Source organism: Pelodiscus sinensis, chromosome 5, assembly GCF_049634645.1.
Source record: "Pelodiscus sinensis isolate JC-2024 chromosome 5, ASM4963464v1, whole genome shotgun sequence".
Classification (NCBI taxonomy): Eukaryota; Metazoa; Chordata; order Testudines; family Trionychidae; genus Pelodiscus; species Pelodiscus sinensis.
In genome coordinates this window covers 6,143,995-6,166,232 of record NC_134715.1, presented here as the reverse complement: position 1 = coordinate 6,166,232, position 22,238 = coordinate 6,143,995, and the positions used below count along the sequence as shown (strand labels likewise).

The 22,238-nt window shown below is 44.4% G+C and overlaps 1 protein-coding gene across 1 annotated transcript; it reads left to right on the top strand.

The window, feature by feature from the left end:
* Positions 1 to 11,980: 11,980 nt before the first annotated feature.
* LOC102454150 (interleukin-8) lies at positions 11,981 to 15,690 on the top strand. Its single transcript, XM_006125396.4, has 4 exons — positions 11,981 to 12,120; positions 13,029 to 13,164; positions 14,019 to 14,102; positions 14,878 to 15,690. Exons 1-4 carry the CDS (start codon positions 12,057 to 12,059, stop codon positions 14,906 to 14,908), a joined length of 315 nt encoding a protein of 104 aa, XP_006125458.2. The 5' UTR covers positions 11,981 to 12,056; the 3' UTR covers positions 14,909 to 15,690.
* Positions 15,691 to 22,238: the final 6,548 nt, after the last annotated feature.

Genomic DNA, 22,238 nt, shown 5'->3' with positions numbered 1-22,238 from the left:
TTAAACCCCTGCAGTGCATCATAGACAATCTACAACCAATCCTGGAAAATGATTCCTCACACTCACAGGCCTTGGAAGACAGGCCAATCCTAACCTACCAACAACCCCCTAACATTCCAGTAGCAACACATCACACCTCAGACACACTCACTCAGGAATCTACCCCTGCAATAAACCCTGTTGCTAACTCTGTCTACACATCTATACAAGCGACACCATCACAAGACCTAACCACATAAGCCACCACATTAGGGGCTCATACAACTGCACATACTCTAATGTGATCTATGCCGTCAAGTGCCAACAATGCCCCTCTGCCAAGTATACTGGCCAAACTGAACAGTCACTACAACAAAGGATAAATGGACACAAATCAGATATCAGAAAAGGTAACACATAAATCTGTAAGGGAACATTTTAACCTGCTGAGGCACTCAATCATGGATTTAAAAGTAGCCATTTATCTACAAAGGAATTTCACCAGCCAACTACAGAGAAAAAGTACAGAATTGGTATTCATCTACAAATTTGATACTATTTCTCTGGGCTTGAACAAAAACATTAACTGGGTGTCACATTACAAAGCCAGTCGCCCCAGCTTTTAACATCACATTTTTAAACATAAAAAAGCTAAATATGGGACACTTGCAGCCCACATAATTAGCCTCATTAGCACCAGTCCTACAACTGATATTTATAACAGAAAAAAGTACCTAACTTGGTTTCTGTTATTTCCACTCCAGGTCATTGTCTGATGAAGTGGGTTTTACCTATGAAAACTCATGATGCAATAGATCTGTGGTGTCCAACCGGTTCCGAAGCAGTAGCCACTGTAGTGGCTACTACTATAGTGAACTAGGCACACGCAGTTGGCCAAATAGTCACATGCTTAAATATTATTTTTTTTAAATCATAAAATGTTCTTGTAATGGAATTTTCTTGCGGAACACCTTTTGGGAAACACTGGTCTAAGGTGCCACAGGACTACTCGTTTTTCAAATTATGCATGTTAGTGTGCTTTAGAAATCACACCTCCATAGACAACGTTATTCCACCATGTGGACAAGCCATACCTCCCTACTGCCAAGTCAATTAATCGCATCCTCTAAAATTCCCCTGCCCTTATCTCTTTTCCTTCACCATCTCTCCATTCTAAAGAAAGGAAAGACAGAGCAGCAAAATAAGGACAATGGACTTTAAAAAAAAGCAGACTAAAATTCACAAAACTGATAGATAACGTCTCACAGGAAGAAAATCTAAGTGGAAAGGAGTTCAGAAGGGCTGGCAGTTTGTCACAGCCAATATTAAAAAGGCACAACTGTAAACTATCCCAGTATGATGGAAAGAGAGGTTGAACAGTAAGAGGCCAATATGTCTCCCTCAAGATCTCTTTAACCTAAAAAAATCAAAAAGGAATCCTACAAAAAGTGAAAACATTTTCAATTTCCTAAGGAAGAGTACAAAAGGACAGCACAAGCACACAGGAAGAAAACCAGAAAGGTAAAGGCACAATATAACTTACACCTAAAAAGGGGCTAAAGAGGCCATAAGGAGAGGTTCTTTAAGTTTATTAGACGCAAAAGATGAAGAAAAAGGTAGGTCCCATCTTTAGTGGGGAAGGAGTCCCTAATAATTGATGGCACCAAGAAAACAGATGTTTAATGCCCATTTTGCCAGTCTTCACTAAAGGCTAATAGGGACTCAACACAAGTAATATTAACAAGGGAGGAGGAATGGAAGCCAAAATAAGTGAAGAACAGGTTAAAGAATATTTAGATAAGTTAGTTATATTCAAATCTTCAGGGCCTGATTAAATGAATCTAGAAGTACTTAATGAACCAACTGAAGCAATATTACAACTATTGAAAAGTATCTTTAAGAATTCCTGGAGGACGTGTGAAGTCCCAACAGGCTGGAGAAGAGCAAACAGTTTCCATCCTTAAAAAGGGGGAACAAAGAAAACCCAGGGAATTACGTATCGGTCAGCCTAATTTTGATAACTAGAAAGACACTAACATAAATGATAAAAGAATCAGTTTGCAGACACTAGGAGGATTATAGAGTTATATCTGAATATGGATTTGTCAAGAAAAATTCATGCCAAGCCAGCCTATTTTTCCTTCTTTGACAGAGTTACTGGCCTAGTGTATGGATGGAAAGCAATAGATGAGATATATCTTGATTTTAGTAAGATTTTTGATCCAGTCCCATTTCCATAAGAAAACTAGGGAAATGTGGTCTAGATGAAATTACTGTAAGCTGAGTGCACAAATGGTTCAAAATCCATACCTGATGAGTAGTTATCAATGGTTTACCGTCCAAATGAGAGGGCATATCTAGTGGAGTCCTGCAGATACTAGTCAATATTCTTGGATAAAGGTGTGCTTACAAAATTTGGAGATGACACCAAGTTGGAATGATTTGCTAGCACTTGGAAAATAGAACTAGAATTCACTGAAACTGGAGAATTGGTCAGATGAGACTCAGCAAAGACAAGTGTGAAGTATTTCACTAATGAAAGAAAAAAAAAATCTAGTGTAACACTATAAAATGGGGTGAAATTGGCTAATCCTCCTGAAAAGGATCTGTGGGTTATAGTAGATCTCAAATTGCATATGGACCAACAATGGGATGCAGCTGCTAAAAAGGTAAGGTACTCTGGGAAGCATTAACAGGAGTCATCTGTAAGACATGGTACAGAGCTGTTTCACTCAACTCAGCAATGGTGAGGCCACTGTGTTCAGTTTTGGGGACCTCATTTTAGGACAGATGTGAACAAATTGGACAGAGTCCAAAAGGAGAGCAACAAAAATGGTCAAAGGGTTAGAAAGACTTAACTCATGAGGAAAGGTTAAACAACTGCACGTGTTTCATCTTGAGAAAAGACTGAGGAGGACTGCATAACAGCCTTCAGCTATGTTAAGAGTTGTTATCAAGAGGATAGCGATCTGCAGAGCCACTGAAAGGAGGACAAAATTAATGGATTTCATCTGCCTTGCTGCAGGAGTTAGGTTAGATACCTGAGGAAACATTTAACTTTAAGGGTAGTTATGCACCAGAACAAACTTCTAAAGGAAGTTATGAAACCCCTATCCTGGAGATTTTTAAGAACTGGTTTGACAAACATCTGTCATAGATAGATGGTCCTGCCAATTCTCAAGGTCCCTTCCAATCCTGCATTTCTGCAATTTTACCTTTCTTCTGCATCCTCCTTTAATCACTTTAATTCAGTTGAAAAGGATACACCACCAAAACAAACATAAGTAGCCACCTAATCTTATTTAGGTTCTATGCTCCTTAACCTCCAGTTCTATGCTCCTTAGCCCCCAGAACTATTTGTTGATATCATTTGTCATGCTATGTCTATAGTGATATTGTAAGCTCTTTGAGGGCAGGGACTATGATATTTGTTCTGTCACGTGCCTAAATATATAGGATACTTTATAAATAAAATAATAAAAACATATGGATATGTAATGCAAGAGTCTTGGAGGGGAAGTCAGTGAAAAAGAAATACTGGAAAATCCAAAAAATTTTCAGTGATAAGCTTTTTTCTTAAAATAATGCAAACACCCACGTAATCAGGTCAAAGGATTATTTGTTCTTTTCCCTTTTTTTAAAAACTGTTGCACGCATGAATACATGCCGACCAACACAGGCATCCTACTCATGTATCAAGCAAGCCCAGCATTTTGCCTATTTTTTTTAAAGCTGCTTCCTCTTTTTGAGATAACACCATAGGAAATGTAGTCATCACACAACAGAGGGAAAAACCCAGGAACACACTGACAGATATGACACATCCTGCAATAGCTGGATTAAGTTTAAGTGTATTAAGGAGTTTATTGTACTAAAAATGCCCCAGTGTTTATGTATCATGGTGGGATAGTATGGCTAATGTAAACTCTAATGGTGTGTCTAGACAACATGGCTCCATCAATGGAGCCATGTAGACGAGTTTACTCGATAAAGGGAAATGAAGCAGAGATTTAAATAATGTTTCACAAAGCATAAAGGATCTGCCGACAAAGGGTTCTGGGGTCAGCAGATCCCCGTCTAGACTGATGCGCTGTGCCAACAAAAGCTGATCGGCACAGTGTGGTGGCCATTTTTATGTAAATGAAGTGGCGATTATTTAAATCGCCGCTTCATTTCCCTTTGCAGAGTAAACTCATCTACGTGGCTCCGTCGATGGAGCCATGTAGTCTAGACACACCCTAAGATGTATTATGTACTTCAAAAGACTCTGAAACCACATACTAGACAAACAAGGGGAGATTCCTGAGGAGTACTTGGGAGGAAGGGAATGTAAATGACTTTCCTTTGGATCCAGCCTTTTGAAGCCGTGCCTTGAGCAGAAACTCATTATTCCAATTACTTATTTACCGTCACTTCAAAGACCCAAACTGGAGGGCTCTCAGTGAATCATGCGTCTGAGTTCTGAATGAAGCTGTTATGAACTGGTGACCACAGGGGAAAAGAACACCTGTGTGTGGGGACTGGAGTACTAAACAACAACAACTAAAGGCTGAGTTGGTGTTAAGGGATGATCTCGGTCAGCTGATTAGCATGTGTGTAGGTTCTTGTGTTTTTAATGTTTTCTGTAATGCTTTCACTTTCAGAATAAGAGTGATAGCTCTTTTTTAACTATGTGCTAACTCATAACATCCTAAACTCAAAATTCCAGTCATCTGAAGAAGTGGGCTGTGCCCATAAAAGCTCATGATACCATCTACATGTTTTGTTAGTCTATAAAGTGCTACCAGACCATTTGTTGTTTTTTAAATTTAATCATAATGGATGGTAATTGTCTTATCTGTTGTCTCTGAAGAGAGATGGAAAGCTGGAAATACCCTGGTCAGGAGGGAGACACACCTAGGATGGGTACTTTGTGGCCCACAGAGGAGGAATACAGGCGCAGTCGCTCTGATTTTGTGACACAAACCAAGCCAGATATGGTTCTGGTTTTCACCTTTTTCTGTCTGACATGAGCCGGAAGTTAAGTCTAATGATCTCTCTAATAGGACATTTGACCTCAATGCAAGGACTGACTCTTCAGGAAGTGGGCTCTGTGCTCTTGAATAAGTCTGAAAATTTCCCAACAGAATTCTTAAGTCAGCAAATAAGCATGTTGACTGAGTCTCCACTTCTGGTAATTTTCTAAAAATTAAGACCTTGTTCATAGTCAAAATAAGTCTGATGTTGTGGCTATTACTTGGGAGACAGGCAAATTAAGCCCTATGGATTGTAATAAGGCCTCCTTGGGAAGTAAGCTACCATTCAAACTGAGTAAGCAGCCTATGTAAATATCAATAAGCAAGCATTATAAAGGGGGTAGGTAGATGCAAAAGGGGCCAAATTAAAAGTCTGTTGATGACAAATGGCTAGCCAGATTTTGTATCTCTCTCTAAGTACAGGAGCTTGCACTGTACCTTTGGCACCAGAATTTTTTCAGCCTGAAACTTGGCACACTCCTTCATGGAATTTTCCTGTTGTCAGTTTAGCAAAAGGAAATAGACTAAAGGAAATAGCAATTGGACACACCTAAATTATTTAATTATAGGTGTGCCAGTCCCAGTCAAGGCAGGCAACCAAGTTATCTTGCTGTAGCTGAGGGCAGAAATTGCTTCACCGCTACAAGAAAATACGGCCTTTGGTAGAGGCAGAACAACAGGCTAAGAAAGAAAAAGGCACAAATCCAACATTTTTCTCTTTGGCAGGTCATTATTATGCATAGGTTTATGTGTTAAAAATATATGGACGTTCCAGATAATTTGAGAAATAATTTGCTTGAAAGAAACCAGTTGATTAAGTGAACTCATCTCTTGTTTATTGAATCTGCCATTATTTCTGAAGATTAAAAAAAGGAATTAATTGTATTCACTGACTCGTCTATTGTACCACTCCAGAATTTCTAAACGAAATCAGTCAGCTCTGAAAACCCAGAAAGGAGGCACTTTGGTCAGTAGCATTCTACAGTTTTATTGGAGCAACTGTACCCAGAGATGAATGCATGCTGGTCACCTGTCATGTGACTGTGATAGTAATAGAAGCAGCTGTAGCCATTTTGACAGCCAGGATAGAAAGTGTTTTGGGGGGAAGAGGAGTGGAGGCACCCTGGAAAAAATGCCCTGCTTGCCCACTCCTAGAACCAGCCTATGATAGAAACTTTCTCACATTGAGCTTAGTCACTTGACTATGGCTGGGAAATACAGTTCACTTTCTCCTTCTAAAATCCCTGCATGTCACACAATCCCACTGTTGCTTAATTGCTCACTAAAAGCAACAGGCACAATTGGATTTAATATGTATCAAGGTGCTACTGTTTCAGCTCTAAGGAGGGTGTAGAATATGTTGGCAGGGAGCTTTATTTTTCCTTCAAGGAGTGGCAATCACTTGATTTTTACAAAAAGTTTAGGGAGTTGGAAAGGAATTTTGTCTGACACTAGATGACACGACAAAATTTAAAGAGACCGCCAAAGCTAATTATAATCCTTGAAAGTTCTACCAAAAGGTGTTTGATTCTGACACTTTACTAGCCTCAAGCATTCAAAAGTCACAACTCAGATCCCCCAAAATCATGAGAATTAAGAAATAATAATTTGGGGATTCTTTTTATTTGCCTTCCGGCTCTTAAGCCTGGGAGGTTGGGGTGGCACATTCACAGGCTGTTTTCTGCAACCATGAGCACAAGAAACTCACTGGGTTTTAAAATGAAAGCTCCGGAAGTGATAGTGACTTAGTCTCTATAGTGGTTATATCTATGTACCACATTCGTTAATCATTAAAAATACATCCTTCATGATTGATTCCTGGGCTGTGTGCGATATATTTACACAAATACTGCACTAATGAAGACCTGCTAAATCAAATGCTGCGAGCATTCATCTCGGCTCTGGTACTCCTTGCATTTTGAGGAGTAAGGAAAGTCAACAGGAGCATTTCTCCCATTGACCTCTTACTCAGCTTAAGGCACATTGACTCCAGCTATGTTATTTACATAGCCTGCTTTCCAGGTGTAGTATGGACTGACCTAAGAGAGTGTGAAACAGCTCTTCCATACAAAGGGTCCAGTCAAAATTGTAGGTCTGGAAGGACTTCCAGAGGGCATCTAGTCCAGTCTCCTGCACCCATGGCAGGACTAAGTATTATTTAGATCTCCAAACGGTGACTAATAATAATAATAATAATAAATAATAATAATATCTGGCAAACTTATGAACTGAAGACCAGGCAGCTGTGCTACATATTTCCTGTACTGGAAGTTTAATGTAAGCATGCAAATCACAGAGCTTGATTTCTGGTAGAGTTCAGATGTTTGACAGAGTATTGTTCTTAATACCGGAAGTAGATCCAGTACCACCCCCTACCCATTTTGAAAGTCTTAGTGATGAAAAATTTACCATGAACAATGAAAAAAGGCCTTGATGTTTTAGGAAAAAATTAGTTCTACCTAATACAGACCAATGGCCTTCCGACTTAGAAGATAAGTAATTTAGAGGCAGAAAGTGAAGAATGAGAGTTTTAGGGAAAAAACTGGAAAAATGAATGAACCGATCACTATCAGATTTTTATATCACTCTTAGAATTAAATTACAGGTGTGGTCTTGTAATTAACTCTATCCACCTGAAAAAAATATGGGAATAAAGCACGACATTAAAGTCCTAGAATGGAGAGGATCTCTCTCATGGGAATAAAAATGTGGTCAAGCCCGCTCATAAAGTTGGTTCACGGGCGGATGAGAGAAAAGCCTGGCCCCTTCTACTGAAGGAAGAAATGCTGATATTGTTGCCAAATGGTCTTTGATTGAAGTGGCAGATATCTTTAAAGCTTTTAGGACTAAGAGGTCATTTGTACTAAGATCATCTTTAGACATAGACCATAAGGATTTTTTTTTCATTTTACAGTGCTTCTAGTCCTAGTAGATAATATTCTGCAAGGGATAAGAATGGTCTGAAATCTCTGTCTACAGAGTATTTCCAGCTATCTTCCTGGTCTTGATACAGAGCAGCTGGGTTTGGGTAGAAAGCCAGGCCAGTATTCTGTGATACCATCAACCTAAAGTAGGAAGTGTGACAAATTGGTGATCTGAACCAAAACTGGTGAGGCCCAGCAGGACCCACCTCTGTAATTCCAGAATTTTCTTGGCTTATTTTCTGTCACACTCTTTGAATCCATGGAAGTAAAGGGATGACATGTGTGCTTGCCATCACAAGTAGGTGTGATCAGATCATGACTGTGTCTGCTGGAGATCCACATCACTTTCCTGCTTCAGAACAAAATATCAGATTTTTCCTGTTTTGAATCATCACAAATAAGTCAGTCTGGAGAAGTCCACATTCTTGGAAAACGTAGTATTGCATTTTTCAATTCCCATTGGTGGAATGAACACAATTTCCTGCTCAGGGAGTCTGCTAAACTGGTGTTCTCTCCTGCAAGGAGAAGAGCTGAGACAGTCATATGATTCTGAATGCATCACTCCCGAAAGTTCCCCGGCTTCTTGGCAAAGAAGGCCTGATTTTCCTGTTTGTTTATGTAATGTGTGTGTGTGTGTTTGTGCACGCACCACAATTGTCCCTGAACTTGGATCGAAGAAAACGTTCTGCAAGCAATTTTCCCTCCAGTTCCCTTAACTAAACAGGCTAACCAAAAATGACAAGTACACGAAGTATAAAGTCTCAGAGGGGTAGCCATGGTAATCTGTATCTGCAAAAACAACAAGGAATCCTGTGGCATAAGAACATAAGAACAGCCATACTCAGTCAGACCAAAGGTCCATCTAGCCCAGTATCCTGTCTGCCGACAGTGGCCAGTGCCAGGTGCCTCAGAGGGGGTGGACCAAAGACAATGATCAAGCAATTTGTCTTGTGCCATCCCTCTCCAGCCTCTGACAAACAGAGGCCAGGGACACCATTTCTATCCCCTGGCTAATAGCCTTTTATGGACCTAAGCTCCATGAAATTATCTAGCTTCTCTTTAGTCTGTTATACTCCTAGCCTTCACAACCTCCTCTGGCAAGGAGTTCCATAGGTTGACTATGCGCTGTGTGAAGAACTTTCTTTTATTAGTTTTGAACCTGCTACCCATTAATTTCATTTGGTGTCCTCTAGTTCTTCTATTATAAATAACTTCTTTATTCACCCTCTCCACACCACTCATGATTCTATATACCTCTATCATAACCCCCCTCAGTCTCCTCTTTTCTAAGCTGAAAAGTCCCATTCACTTTAGCCTCTCTTCTTAAAAGAGACTTAGATTTTAGAGCCTAAGGGTATGTCTACACTACCCCGCTAGTTCGAACTAGCGGGGTAATGTATGCATACCGAACTTGCTAATGAAGCCCGGGATTTGAATTTCCCGGGCTTCATTAGCATAAAGCCGGCTCCGCCATTTTTAAAAGCCGGCTAGTGCGAACCCTGTGCCACGCGGCTACACGCGGCACGGGCTAGATAGTTCGAACTACGTAGCCATTCCGATCTATCTGTACACCTCGTTCCACGAGGCTGGAAGGAGGAGGAAGCCTGAGGCCTTTGCTCTTCAGGCCTGGAAAATAGGAGTGGAGCTGGGTGGGTCTTCATTTCCTGTAGTCTTCTCAGTAGCCCCACCCCCACCTCAGAGAAGAAAGGCAGCTTTCAGAGATACTGCTCCATTCCCCTGGGCAAGGTGGTTGTAATGGGAAGGTGGGAGCGTGGAGCTGAGTGGGTGCCAGCAGTGGGGGTGGGTACTGACAGGTTCCTCCGCGGGCAAGGCTGACAAAGCTGTGCTTCCTGATGTCAGCTACAGAGAGTGGAGGCTCGGCGGGTGCCAATCCTCTTTCCTAGGACGAAGGAAGTGGGTGACAGGCTGGGATAAAGGAGTTTGGAAGAGCTCTTGCTGCCAGGTGGCAGAGGGTGGTGTTGGCCCAGGGCACAGCTGTGTGAGGTGCTGGGGATAGTACTCCTGGGATCAGGAGTGGCTGACTCCCACGCCAGCCCTCACACCACAGCTCTCCAAAGCCCCATCGCTCAGAGACCCGCTCTCTGCCTATTGCACCTCGGACAGGTCCCATGGGAGACAAAAGAAAGCTGTCAAATGTGTATGGGGGGGATATTCCATGGGAGGGACAGCGGGATATGGGGGGGGGGCAAGGCAAAGCTTTAGCTCTGGGGAAAGACTGTTTTTAGAATAAAAACACACTTTCTCTTCTTGGAGAAATATCAAGACTGTCTGCTTGCCTGCCTTGGGGACCAAATAGGGATTTGTTTGCTTCAGCTACTAAGCAAATTCTTAGGAGAGTCTAGCCAACCCAACCACTACTACAGTGGGACAATATTAAAGGAAAATTGGAATGTAATGGGGGGCAGGGAGAGGGAGGAGCAGAGGCGCAGCATCCATGCAAGGCCCCTCATCCGGGCAACGGGGGCAGCACCATGCTCCTAGAAGATGCAGAGCTGAGGGCAGAATGGGTGGGGCTGGGAGCAGACAGCTCTCAGTGCCACCTGGACCACAGCACACCCACCATCCCCAATACTGCCTGGAATGTGCCATGTGGAACCCCCGCTTTCCCAGGCAGCCCTAAGATCAACCTGGACCATGGCACATGTCGCTCTGGCAGCAATTTAAAGAGCTCAAAGCCCCAGGCCCTCAAGCAGTTGCCCCTTTTATCCCCTCCATCAGCAGGCTTGCTGATAGAAATCCCCGTGATGCTGAAGTTGACCCAAATGGACGTGAATTTGGTTATTTACCCTCATTATGGGAAAGAATGAGCTGGCCCCTGAGCTGCTGTGATCAGGCCTGTGGCCACTGAGTTCAGGGAAGCTAGGCTGAGACTCTACAACTGAAGAGCTGGCCTGAAGCCTGCACTTTGGAGAGCCATTTGAGTGGCAGGAAATTCAGGACTCTCTGAAACAGCTGGGCAGAACAGGTGTGTGGGGTTACTCGCTGTCAAAGCAGAAATCTGCCCAGCCCCTGGCGACGGGAGGTCCCCACCGTGCTTCATAGGGACCAGGCGGGTAACCCCTCACTCCAAGCCCCACCACCCTGTGGGCGTTTGCTCAGCAGAATCCCTGGCTGCGCGCTGCGGTCCCCTTTCCAAGCCAGCCTCTACCCCCCCAGCATCGGGGGCGCTTCCTGGAAGGGCACAAGCCCCGGGCAGGCCAGCAAGGATCCCCGTGATGCTCATGGGCTCCCACCGCAGAGTAGCACAGCTGCAAGAAATCGGGGGGTCATTCCCCTGGGCCCCTCGTGTGTACTTGGCACCGCTTGTTACAGTCAGTCCCTTCCAGGCAAGGCCACATCCCCAAACGCAGCGGGCACTGCAGCGAGGAGCTAGCCCTGCCCCGGCCCGCCCCAGTGCCCCACCTGGGAGCGGGGGTGGGAAGAAGGGCTGGACACCTCTAGCGGCCAGGTGAGAACAGCCCCTCAGTGACAGGTGGCGAGTTGCGCGGAGGCCGGAGGTGGAGTGAGGGGATTTCAATTCTCCCACGCAACGGGGGAAGTTTCATCCCGACAATTTTTCCGCCAGACGGGCCCCTGCAGTGGGGTAATCCCCTTCCATTGCAGCGAGGGGCCAGAGTGGGGAGGGAAAGTGCCACTTGGAGGAATCTCAGGAGTTTCCAATCCGAGAGAGGAGCGGCTAAATCCGCTTTCCAAAAAACCCGGTGCTACCGCCTGTACTGAACACAGTGTCACAGACAAAGAAATGTGGAGGGAGAGCCAGGAGTCCAAGGTGTCCTCAACAGGAGAATACAATACAGAAAGTGACACAAGCCTGCCTGAGCCAGCTGCGCGGCGACTTTGCACAGCCTACTGATAAGGAGCTTGATGTGAGGGATGGTCTAAAGCCAGCTCCATGGTTATCTAGGAAGGGGTTTTACCCATGGCCACGTGATTCTGTTTGCTAGAGAGTCTTGCCTGCTTTGGGAATTTCCTCTGACACAATCTAGAAGGGGCACACCCAGGGCCGTGTATAAAAGGGGCTGGGTTACTAGCTCAGACATCAGACATCAGAGAATAAGCGAGCTCTCAATTCCTCACAAGCAGAGGCAGAAGGAAGAAGGAAACCTCCCCTCTCATCATGAACGGAAAAGTCCTTGTTGCTGGGTTGGCTCTTTTCCTGCTCTACGCAGCAGTGGCAGAAGGTAAGCAAAACCCTCCCTAAGGCTCAGATGACTTGGCTTAGGCACCTATGGTGCACCCTCCTATGTGGAGACATTTTTAGGCTAATTTTACAAAGGTGATGTTCAGTGAAGATAGTTGAAAAGAGAGCTCGACTAAAAGAGTTCTGCTTTTAAGAAGAGTGCATCAGTAACTGCTCTGCAGAGCTGCTGACACCTTCTGGAAAAGAATAACAGAAGCATAATTTTCTGTAGTATCGACCTCACTATATGCCTTTCCCCTAGATCTAAAGGTATTTGATTGCACACAGGATCGTCTTCTAAAAATGCTCACCAGCACCTCTTGCTTTGACCCTGCATGGGGTCACCATCCTGTTTGCCACCATCCTGACACATTCTGCAACCTGCATAAGTAATAAGAGCAGAGCATGTGAACAGAGAGTTGCCTCCAAATTGAAAAGAGGACAGATCTTGTCCTAAGTTACAGGATATAACAATCTAGGCTTATTGTAAATAGATCAGAATCTGGCCACAAATGCAGGTTTTAAATAAAAAAACAAAAAAACCAACAGACAGCACCCTGGATACTTCCAATAGTCTTTGCCAAAAATACAAACACTAGATTGCAGCATGAGCCTCTCTCTAGTCCTTTGGAGAAGGAGAGGAATTAGGTAGAGTCCTGAAAGGATAAAAATTGATCCATGGATATCTTCAGTCACGTAAATAGATGACTGCAGTAGCTTAGCGGTGTAGAGTCAGGTAGCTTAGAAGTGAGGACAAAGGCAACATTTTAGCCAAGACCTTTGGGGGAAAAACTAGAAAGCAAGTAGGTCTAATCAATGCCCCCCAGAAGCAAGACCATGAGTGCTGCTTCACAGGTCTAGACACTGAAATACTCGGCTGAGCCTGACACAACTCTTGTTCTTTTTCAGGGATGAGCCTGTCCCGGATGGCAAGTGAGCTCCGCTGCCAGTGCATCAGCACGCACGCTAAGTTCATCCCCCCCAGGAGCATTCAGAATGTGAAGCTGACCCAGAGTGGCCCTCACTGCCAGAACGTCGAAATCATGTAAGCACTTTTGTCAAATTCTAACTGCTGTCAAAGAGGAGGAGACTGCTGCTTTGCATTGTGCTGCTCCAGGAGCTTTTAAAGCCCCAGTCACTCAGGGAGAGTCCCCCAAAAGTGTTTCCTTTTAAATTCTTAAGAGATTATTTTAGGTACTGCACTTTTCATTTCATAGTGTCCAGTACCTCTGGGGTGGAAATATGAATCCCAGTGAGGAATAATGTACATTAGCTATAAAGTACTAGAACCTGCATTAACCCAATTCCTGAACCCCCTCTGCAAGTAAACCTCCCACTAAAAATCCTGATTGACCTAGTGTAAAACAGAGGAATGAAGCCATTGTGCAAGTCTAGGCAAGCTGTGATGAAACAATGAGTGGTCCTCCTGATAAGGACAAGTGTCCTGGACTTGGTTCTGCTCCCATACACTCTGTGGGAAACTCCCATGGACTGGAATGATACAGGATGAAGCACCTCATGCTTCAGTCCTTGCTCACCCAACATTCCCCACTGTGTCCTCAGGAGATTTCCCTGAAGGAGCAATGCAGATATCAGCCTCTGCCATGAAAAGCAACATCAGTATAGATAAACACACACTTTATATAGAATTTGAATTCATTAGAATATATAAGCAGGGCTTTTTCTGGCAAGCCTGGAATGCTTTCTGTCAACAAATGATTTGGGGCTAGACCCTAAACTGTGTAAATTGGTGTAACTCTCTAGTGAGATCAGTGGAACCCATGTCAATCCATACCAGCCATGCCTTGGTCTTAAAAGGTAGAAAGATCCCCTGATGCGATTACAGAGAGTCCACCAAGTAGGTAGATACTTGACCATCTTTGTTTACCTTCTTTGCAGTGCTACTCTGAAGGATGGCAGAGAAGTGTGTTTGGAACCCACCGCTCCATGGGTGAAGCTGATCATTAAGGCAATTTTGGACAAGTGAGTTGTTTGTCCTCAATTAGTTTAAAGGAATAACTAGGTACTTTTTAGCACAAACTGTTTGAGGGTTACTCGTCAGAGCATAGCAAGTTGTCACAGAACTTGTCTCTCCATCCAGACAAACAACAGCAATGTCCTACCTTAAGGGAGGGTTGGTGGTTAGATTTTAGACCTGAGGTTCTTCCTGTTCTCTTCTCTGCCCCAAGCTTCCTTGGTGAGCCTGGGTAAGCCATATGCATGTGGCAGGCGAGGGATCTTGTGAGGATTGCCTATTGAGATCCCTCTCCTTGGGGCATCTGGCATTGGCCACGTTCAGCAGACAGGATACTGGGGTATATAGACCTTCGGTCTGACCAAGTATGGCCGTTCTTATGTGCCATTAGCAATGCAGGGCTGCTGGTAGTATTTCTGGTGACAGTGCAACTCACAAGTGCTCAGTGCTTCTCAATATCAGCCCCCACTCTCCAGCCTGATTTCCCTCTTGGAGAGAAGCAAGAGTAACTATGCGAAAGTTAATTAAGTTTCACCATTGTGGTAGAGAGCAAGAGTTCTCATGTTCAGGTCAGCAAAATAGGGTGCTCATCCCAGCATCAGTACTTGTGAAATGTGGGTCTCACCTTCTGCCCCACTGAGGAACCAGCAGTACAAAGAAGCCGATAATTCTCGGGTCTTCAGCTAAGCTATTCGTATGCCTTCTGTTGAGCCCATGTGATTCTAACTAATGATAATTGTCCTGTCACCAGGTTTCTAAACTGTTCCTTTTCTTCCTTTACAGGGCTGAAGCCAATGGTGAAACAATGCTCTAAGAAAAGCCAAAGAAGAAAAACCACTGTTGTTCTCCAGTTTCCTCTTGAAGGAAACATCTCTGTGAAAATACTGGCTAGTCTATAAGTAGCCTGTTTCCATCTGCTAGCATCATCTATTTATTTATTTATTGAGAAGCATCGTTAAGAGACTTTTTAAAAAATGTCCTATAGAATATGGTACTTTGTAAAGCTGAGAACACTGGATAGGGAAAAGTGATTTGCTGATGAAATGAAGACTCACTGGAAATGACTTAGGCAAGACACAGTTTCAGGCGTGCAATGTACTTGCAGCGCAGCTTCATTTATTCTCAGCCAGGCTCTTTTGCCATTACAGCAGTACAGTGGCGACACTTACCCCTCCCCTGCACAGGCATGTTGAAACAGCTGCACTGAGTCTTGGCTAACCTGAGGCTAGCTCCTGACTGGGGTTTTGTGGTTTCAGAAATGAAGCTGCCAAAGTGCTGTTCTCGGGTGGGCATTATTTATTGTGCTGTAGCACATTGACTATTTTATAGCGGTCTCTACTTAAAAAGTTAATATTTGAGTCTAAGAACTCAAACTTTATTTATTTAAGTTATTTTGATTCATCTGGATTTTTTATGTAATATGCTAATTCCTTATGAAAAGGAAATATGTGAAGTTCCTGCTGTTATGTGAGACTTTTATGTTAATTTATTTAATTTTGTTCAACGAATGAAAAAATGTCAAGGCTCATATTTGAATTTTAATGTTCTTTTTGGAATTCCATCATTTTTACATTAAAGTGTGTGCTTAAAAACTGATGCATTTTCTTTTTCCTGGTTGTTGGCACTTGGCTTGATCTTTGTCATCAAATGATCAGGGTTCAAAAAAGAGCTAGATGAATTCAAGGACACTAGCCATCCTGGCTAATAGCCATTGATGGACCTAAAGATGGTTTCCCTACCCTGTGTTTGTCAGAGGCTGGGAATGGGTGACAGGGGATGATCACTTGATTATTCCCTGTGCTGTTCCCTGCCCTGGGGACACTTGGTCTTGGTCACTGTTGGAAGACAGGACACTGGGTTAGTCTGACCCAATATGTCCATACCGATGTATTTCTACCAGAAATCTGGAATCTGATAGAGCCACACTGCAGATCTGCAGCAGGTGGATGTAACCCAGTTAGGAGTAAGTTGGCATTTCTCAAACTGATGGCCAAATGTAAGCTCAATAAGCAGACAGCAGCAGAACTCATAGGACCTGGTCAGAGACACATGGGGATCTGTGTTGGCTCAATGTCATGCATACGCCAATTTTCTTCTCTGGGTGGTCTATGGGGTTTGGTCTCCACAGTTCTGAAATGGGTACAATCATGTTGTGGGAATGGCTGCTCTATACTTCAGCAGCTCCCAATCTTTCCAGACTACTGTACCCCTTTCAGGAGTCTCGCTTGTCTTGCAGGCTGCCAGTTTCACCTACCTTAAAACCTACTTACTTTAAAAAAAAAAAAAAAAAAAAGACTAGTCCCAGAGGGGTAGCTGTGTTAGTCTGTAACCAAAAAAAGTTAAACAATGAATGGTCCTGCAGCCCCTTAGAGACTAACCAAAAAATATTGATGGTATTACGAGCTTTCATGGGTGCAACAGGAAAATACAAAAGTGCCACTGCCCACTAATACTGAGCAATTGCTTATTTTCTCATAGCATTATAAAATAAATCAACTGGAAAATGCATTGATATATAAAATCAATATAGCATACTTACAGAATAATAAAGTCATTGTGGTATGAAGATTTACTTTGTACTCAATTGTGTGGTTTTTCTGTAGCCTATTATAAAACTAAGCAAATTTTTAGATAAGGTGATGTACTTGCTAGAGCTCTACAATCCCCCATTCCGGGATATACACATCGGCTGTGTCTACACTGGCCCCTTCTTCAGAATAGCCATGCTAATTTAGAACTTTGGAATAGGGAAATGCACGGGGGATTTAAATATCCCCTGCGGGATTTAAATAAACATGGCCACCACTTTTTTTCCGGCTTGGGGAAAAGCCGGAAAAGAGCGTCCAGACTGGCGCGATCCTCCAGATTAAAGCCCTTTCAAGTAGGAATAAGAGATCCTCCGGAATAGGGCTTTATTCCGGAGGATCGCGCCAGTCTGGACGCTCTTTTCCGGCTTTTCCCCAAGCCGGAAAAAAAGCGGCGCCCATGTTTATTTAAATCCCGCGGGGGATATTTAAATCCCCCGCGCATTTCCCTATTCCAAAGTTCTAAATTAGCATGGCTATTCCGAAGAAGGGGCCAGTGTAGACGTAGCCATCCTATGTTAGTATATAGATTCGTTTGTCAGCCTGAGATAGAATTGGGGTTTGTCTTTTTGATACTCTTTCACATTTACATTAATATGTGAACAAAGCCATTGTGTGCATTGCTTCTGCCTGGTCAGATGGGGTTGTTAATACAGGTTGAATGTCTCTAGTCTGGCAAAAAACCACGGGAGGGCAATATTGTCTGGCAGCATCACCAATGCTTCCAATGCTTACTGGGTTCTTAGAAGATATTTAAAGGTAAGATAAAGTTAAATAAAAGCACAGAACACAGAGAAGCAGGACTGATGGCTATAAAGAAAGTTTTATGAGATTGCAAAAGCTTGGCTGCACCCATAACAAGTGGACATCAAGCTAACTAAAATCATGCCGGACCAGAGAGTGTTGGAGAAGAGAGGTTCAGCCTGTATAATGGGAAAAAACAAAGGCTAGAACTAAAGTGTTACGGATATGGTGAGAGTGTAATGTATGAGCATAGGCAGGAATCCTCTCTCAAGCCACGTTCAAGCAACCGGTTGGGAGAGGCAAGGAATGCTAGGAAAGGCAGGCATAAGAAACCCCCAAAGCCCAAGGAATACCCGCTCCTGATGAAAGCATAAGCTTGCTACTTATGCCTCCCATGGGGAACAAAAGAGGTGGCAGGAAGACCCTAGAGTCATGACTCTCCAAAATGGAACAGGACTGTAGGTTGAAAGGGTTGGGACTGGGGCGTACATGGCAGATGTACTTAGGGCTGCCAAAAAGGAGGAGAAGGGATGAATGGGGACACAGGCAGGGCTCTGGTGTCACAGCTGGGAAGAGGGATAGAGGGTAAAGGTTCTGAGCATCAATGCTGGGAAACAGACTCTGCTGCTGTGTAGCGCAACAGATGTGCTTACTTGGAACTAACCCCAGTAATGTCGCTTTGTCTGAACTTCAGACTTCGGGTTTTCTGTTTTCTGTCTGCCTGGCAGGAGGCGATGAAAGGCAAGCATCTAACACGCTGGCTAAGAAACACTGCTTGACAGCATTATTCCTCCGCCTGAACTCACGGGCAAATGTTTTTATTGCAGGTGACCTCCATGAATCAGGTAAGCAGAGGACGTGTTTCTGGCATCAGGGCAATCAGATGTGGTGCAGTGGAGTGTTTGTTTTCAGGCAGGCACATTATTAGTAGTTGGAAAGGTTTTATCTTTGGACTTTAAAAAATTGCAGCCTGCCTACCCCAGAATCTTGCCAAGCACTGTTGAAGTCATGGGAATGAAAGGACTATACCTAATCAGTAGCAGATGCTTCCTAATACTATTTTTTGAGGGAATATGATGACAACTATTTCTGACCAGTGATGTAGTGGTAAAAAGGAGATGAACACCTAAAATACCTCCAAAGAGAAAGGCTAAACTCCATTTACCCTCACCTATGCTAATGTTTCTGACCCTGCCCTTCTTACTCTGACCACATTCAATGTATTCAGAAATACTGTGATACCTTTGGGGGCAGCCCCCAAAGAAGTACTAGTTAGCAATAAAATTCAGAGATACAAAGGAATGAATAAAGAAACATTAGTCAGAGCAGTTCCAAAGCGTTTGCAACAGATGTGCAAAAAGAACATTAGTTAAGCATTGTGCTGGTGAAATGACCAAGTTTCACAACTGTAATTGCGGACACGAGCTGGCCCAACTGACACTTTGCTCCCAAACTTAGCTATTGGTCCAGAGCGGGGACATTCAAACCCCAGACCTGAATGCCTTGGAACTTCAAAAAATTCAAAAAGCCAGATGTGATTGCTGCAACCGTGGCTTGAGTATCCTCCATCGTATTAGTAAGCTGCTGCAGTGGAGGGAAAACTTGAAGATCTGTGTTATGCCAGACCCTGGGTTTCTGTCTCTTCCTTTCCCCCAGATGCTCTTCCATCAAACTCTAATCCCCCCCCCCCATCACAACATACCAACACACAAAGAATTGTACAGCTGTGCTGCATTAACGGTGCACAACCCAACAAGTCCTTGCTCCAACTTCTGCCCTTCCCACTTGAGAAACCACTTCTGGTCTGTAGAGTGCAGCAAATCTGCAGATATCTGTACACACGTCACTCCATCAGGAAGAGAACGAGGATGAACCTGGAGATCCCATGGACTCACTGTAAAGATAAGCCCTTGTGCTGGTGGAAACGCTGCCACCAGTTGATCCTCTGGACATAGTGGAATGTCATTCTGGTGCCATTAAACAAGCACAGATTGGTGGAACCACACAGTGCTGCGGTTATGGGATGATCAGCCATGGCTGCAAAACTCTTGAATGCACAAAACCCCTCTCGCGGAACTTTGTGAATGGCTTTCCCCCATCCTGGAGCCCAGGGACATCTTTATGAGGTCTGCTCGGAACATGGGGAAGAGCGAGGCAATAGCCCTGTGGAAGCTCGCAACACCAGATTGATTCCCAACTGATTGGTAGCTATCTGGAGTGGGGAAATATACAGTGGGGATTGTTATACAAGTAGCCAAGGCCGTCAATACCGTTCTGTTATGGAAGTTAGTGACTCTGGGAAATGTGGATATCATAGTAGATGGTTTTGCCACAATGGGGCTCTCTAACTGTGGTGGGGCAATAGACGAAATGCACATCCCTATCTTGGTACCTGACCACCTTGCCAAAGAGTACATACACCACAAGAGGTATTTCCCAACAATGCTGCAGGCACTGGTGGATCACAAGGGCCATTTCACCGACATCAACATGAGATGCCTGAGAAAGGTGTATGATGCTCCTATCTTTAGGAAGTCCTACTGCTTCAGAAAGATGCACCCTGGAACTTTCCCCCCAGACTGGAAAATCAGAATTAGAGAGGTGGAAGTGTCAATAGCGATCCCTGGAAGCCAGCCTACCTCTTGTTCTTGTGGCTCATGAAACCATACATGGACAGCAGGGACTGCAATAAGGAGCACATCAACCACAGGCTGAGTAAGTGCAGAATGATGTGAACTTAAATGTGCTTTGGGGCATTTAAAGGGTGGGTTTAGGAGTCTCCTTACTAGGTTGGACCTCAGGGACTGCAACATTCCCTTTGTGGCACAGCCTGTTGTGTGTGCCACAATGTTCGTAAGAGCAAGGGTAATGTTATCTGGCAGGGTGGGAGCTGAGAAAGAATGCCTAGCCAGAGATTTTGACACCTAGGGTACGTCTAAACTACATGCCTCTGTCGGCAGAGGCATGTAGATTTGTTTGTTCAGCAAAGGTAAATGAAGCCGCGATTTAAATGATCGCGGCTTCATTTACATTTACATGGCTGCCACGCTGAGCCGACAAACAGCTGATCATCTGTTTGTCGGCTCGCCGCTAGTCTGGATGTTCCCCCTGTCGACATCAAAGCCCTTTGTCGGCATCCCCGGTAAACCTCATTCCATGAGGAATAACGGGGCTGCCGACAAAGGGCTTTGATGTCGACAGGGGGAACATCCAGACTAGCGGCGAGCCGACAAACAGATGATCAGCTGTTTGTCGGCTCAGCACGGCAGCCATGTAAATGTAAATGAAGCCGCGATCATTTAAATCGCGGCTTCATTTGCCTTTGCTGATCTGTCTAATCTACATGCCTCTGCTGACAGAGGCATGTAGTCTAGACACAGCCCTAGACACCAAGATGATGAAGAGATGACAGTGCAGGGCAGTGCAAATCAGAGAGGCCTTGAAAGAAAGTTTCATATATGGCCAGTTTTGAGATTCATGCACGTTTCTCTCAGTGAGGTGCCCCTGCTTTCAGTGTATTTGCCTGCAATCTCTGCAATACAAGCAATAGACTCTTGTGCAGAGATCATGCATTTGTATTTAGGGAAGACAGCAGGGACAGAAAAGAAGTTCATGATGGGACCCAAAGAAGGGAGGGGAAGGAGATCAGCAAGGCAAGAAAGACAGCATTTTGCTTCCTGAGGTCTGGGAGGTTGAATGTGTGGCTGCCCATTAAGTCACTCTCCCCCCGGGCCGTGTCGCGGGGTCTCTGAGGGTGAACGCTATGGAACTGGGTGAAGAGGGAAAGTTGTTGTGCACAGGATGGGAGGGTGACTCAATGGGCAGCCACACATTCAGGATCACTGCTCACTCCATTACAGTTTTCAGGGATGAAAAAATATTGTGCTGTTTCTTCAGGAAATCCTCCTGATGTTTTAGTTCCCTTCATGCTTTCTGGTCTTGCCTTTCCTATCCTGCCACTCCACTCATCTCTTCTAGGAGAGTAATCCTCCACTCCATGTGCTCCATTCGCTCCTTGAACATATATCCATTTTCGCTGGCAGGTATGAGAGAGACGGACAGCTGCTGGAGCTTGGGGAGGACATAGCAAGCTGCCTGCTATTCTGATTAACAAAAAGTTACAAGGGTACACATTGCACAGGGTCCATGTATGCCACCAGGGCAGGGTAGCAGTTCATGCAGTTTCCCTCCTGTGTGTCTGGCACACTCCTCTTCCTGGAAGAGTGCTACTTTCCCATTCCAGAAGAGTCTGAGGGGGCATAACAGGGTCCAGTCATGAAGGCCGAAAATCAGGAGGGAGGAAGGGGGTACCAGACGCTGAAGCCATTGTAGCAGAAGAGGCATCAGCCAACAACTTCCCCTCCTCCTTCATCCAAGTTGCCATGCAGGATATCAGTCTTATCTGAATCACACAGGTAGGGAGCTAATGCTGACTGATTGTGGCCAGAAACCTGGGCTCTATGCTGCAATGCTTTGTGCTGCAGTGACGCCAGACTGCTTACTGATGGCTTAGCATAAGAAAGTATCCTACCATGGAGAATGGAGTAAGGCAGGCTGTGACGACGCATCGGGGTTCCCCTGACTCCTGCACCCCTGTAGTGGCACGAACAGACTCTACCAGCCAGTAGAATAGAGGAAGTTTACTGCTTCTCCAGGATACAGCACAGTATAGATGTAATCCAGTTACAGGGCCAGGCCTAGGATGCCTCAGCCCCCCTTGAGATGGGAGAGACTGGGTCCCTAAATCACAGCCCCCTAGTTTAGGCTGCTTCCTCCATTATTCCAGACAAACTGACTCTCTTCCAGCCATGCCCT

Excerpts from the sequence above, each read along its gene's own strand:
- LOC102454150 (XM_006125396.4), top strand. The coding sequence starts at position 12,057 with ATGAACGGAAAAGTCCTTGTTGCTGGGTTGGCTCTTTTCCTGCTCTAC. Across the intron at positions 13,165-14,018 it reads TGCCAGAACGTCGAAATCAT|TGCTACTCTGAAGGATGGCA; the intron begins GTAAGCACTTTT and ends CCTTCTTTGCAG. Across the intron at positions 14,103-14,877 it reads ATTAAGGCAATTTTGGACAA|GGCTGAAGCCAATGGTGAAA; the intron begins GTGAGTTGTTTG and ends CTTCCTTTACAG.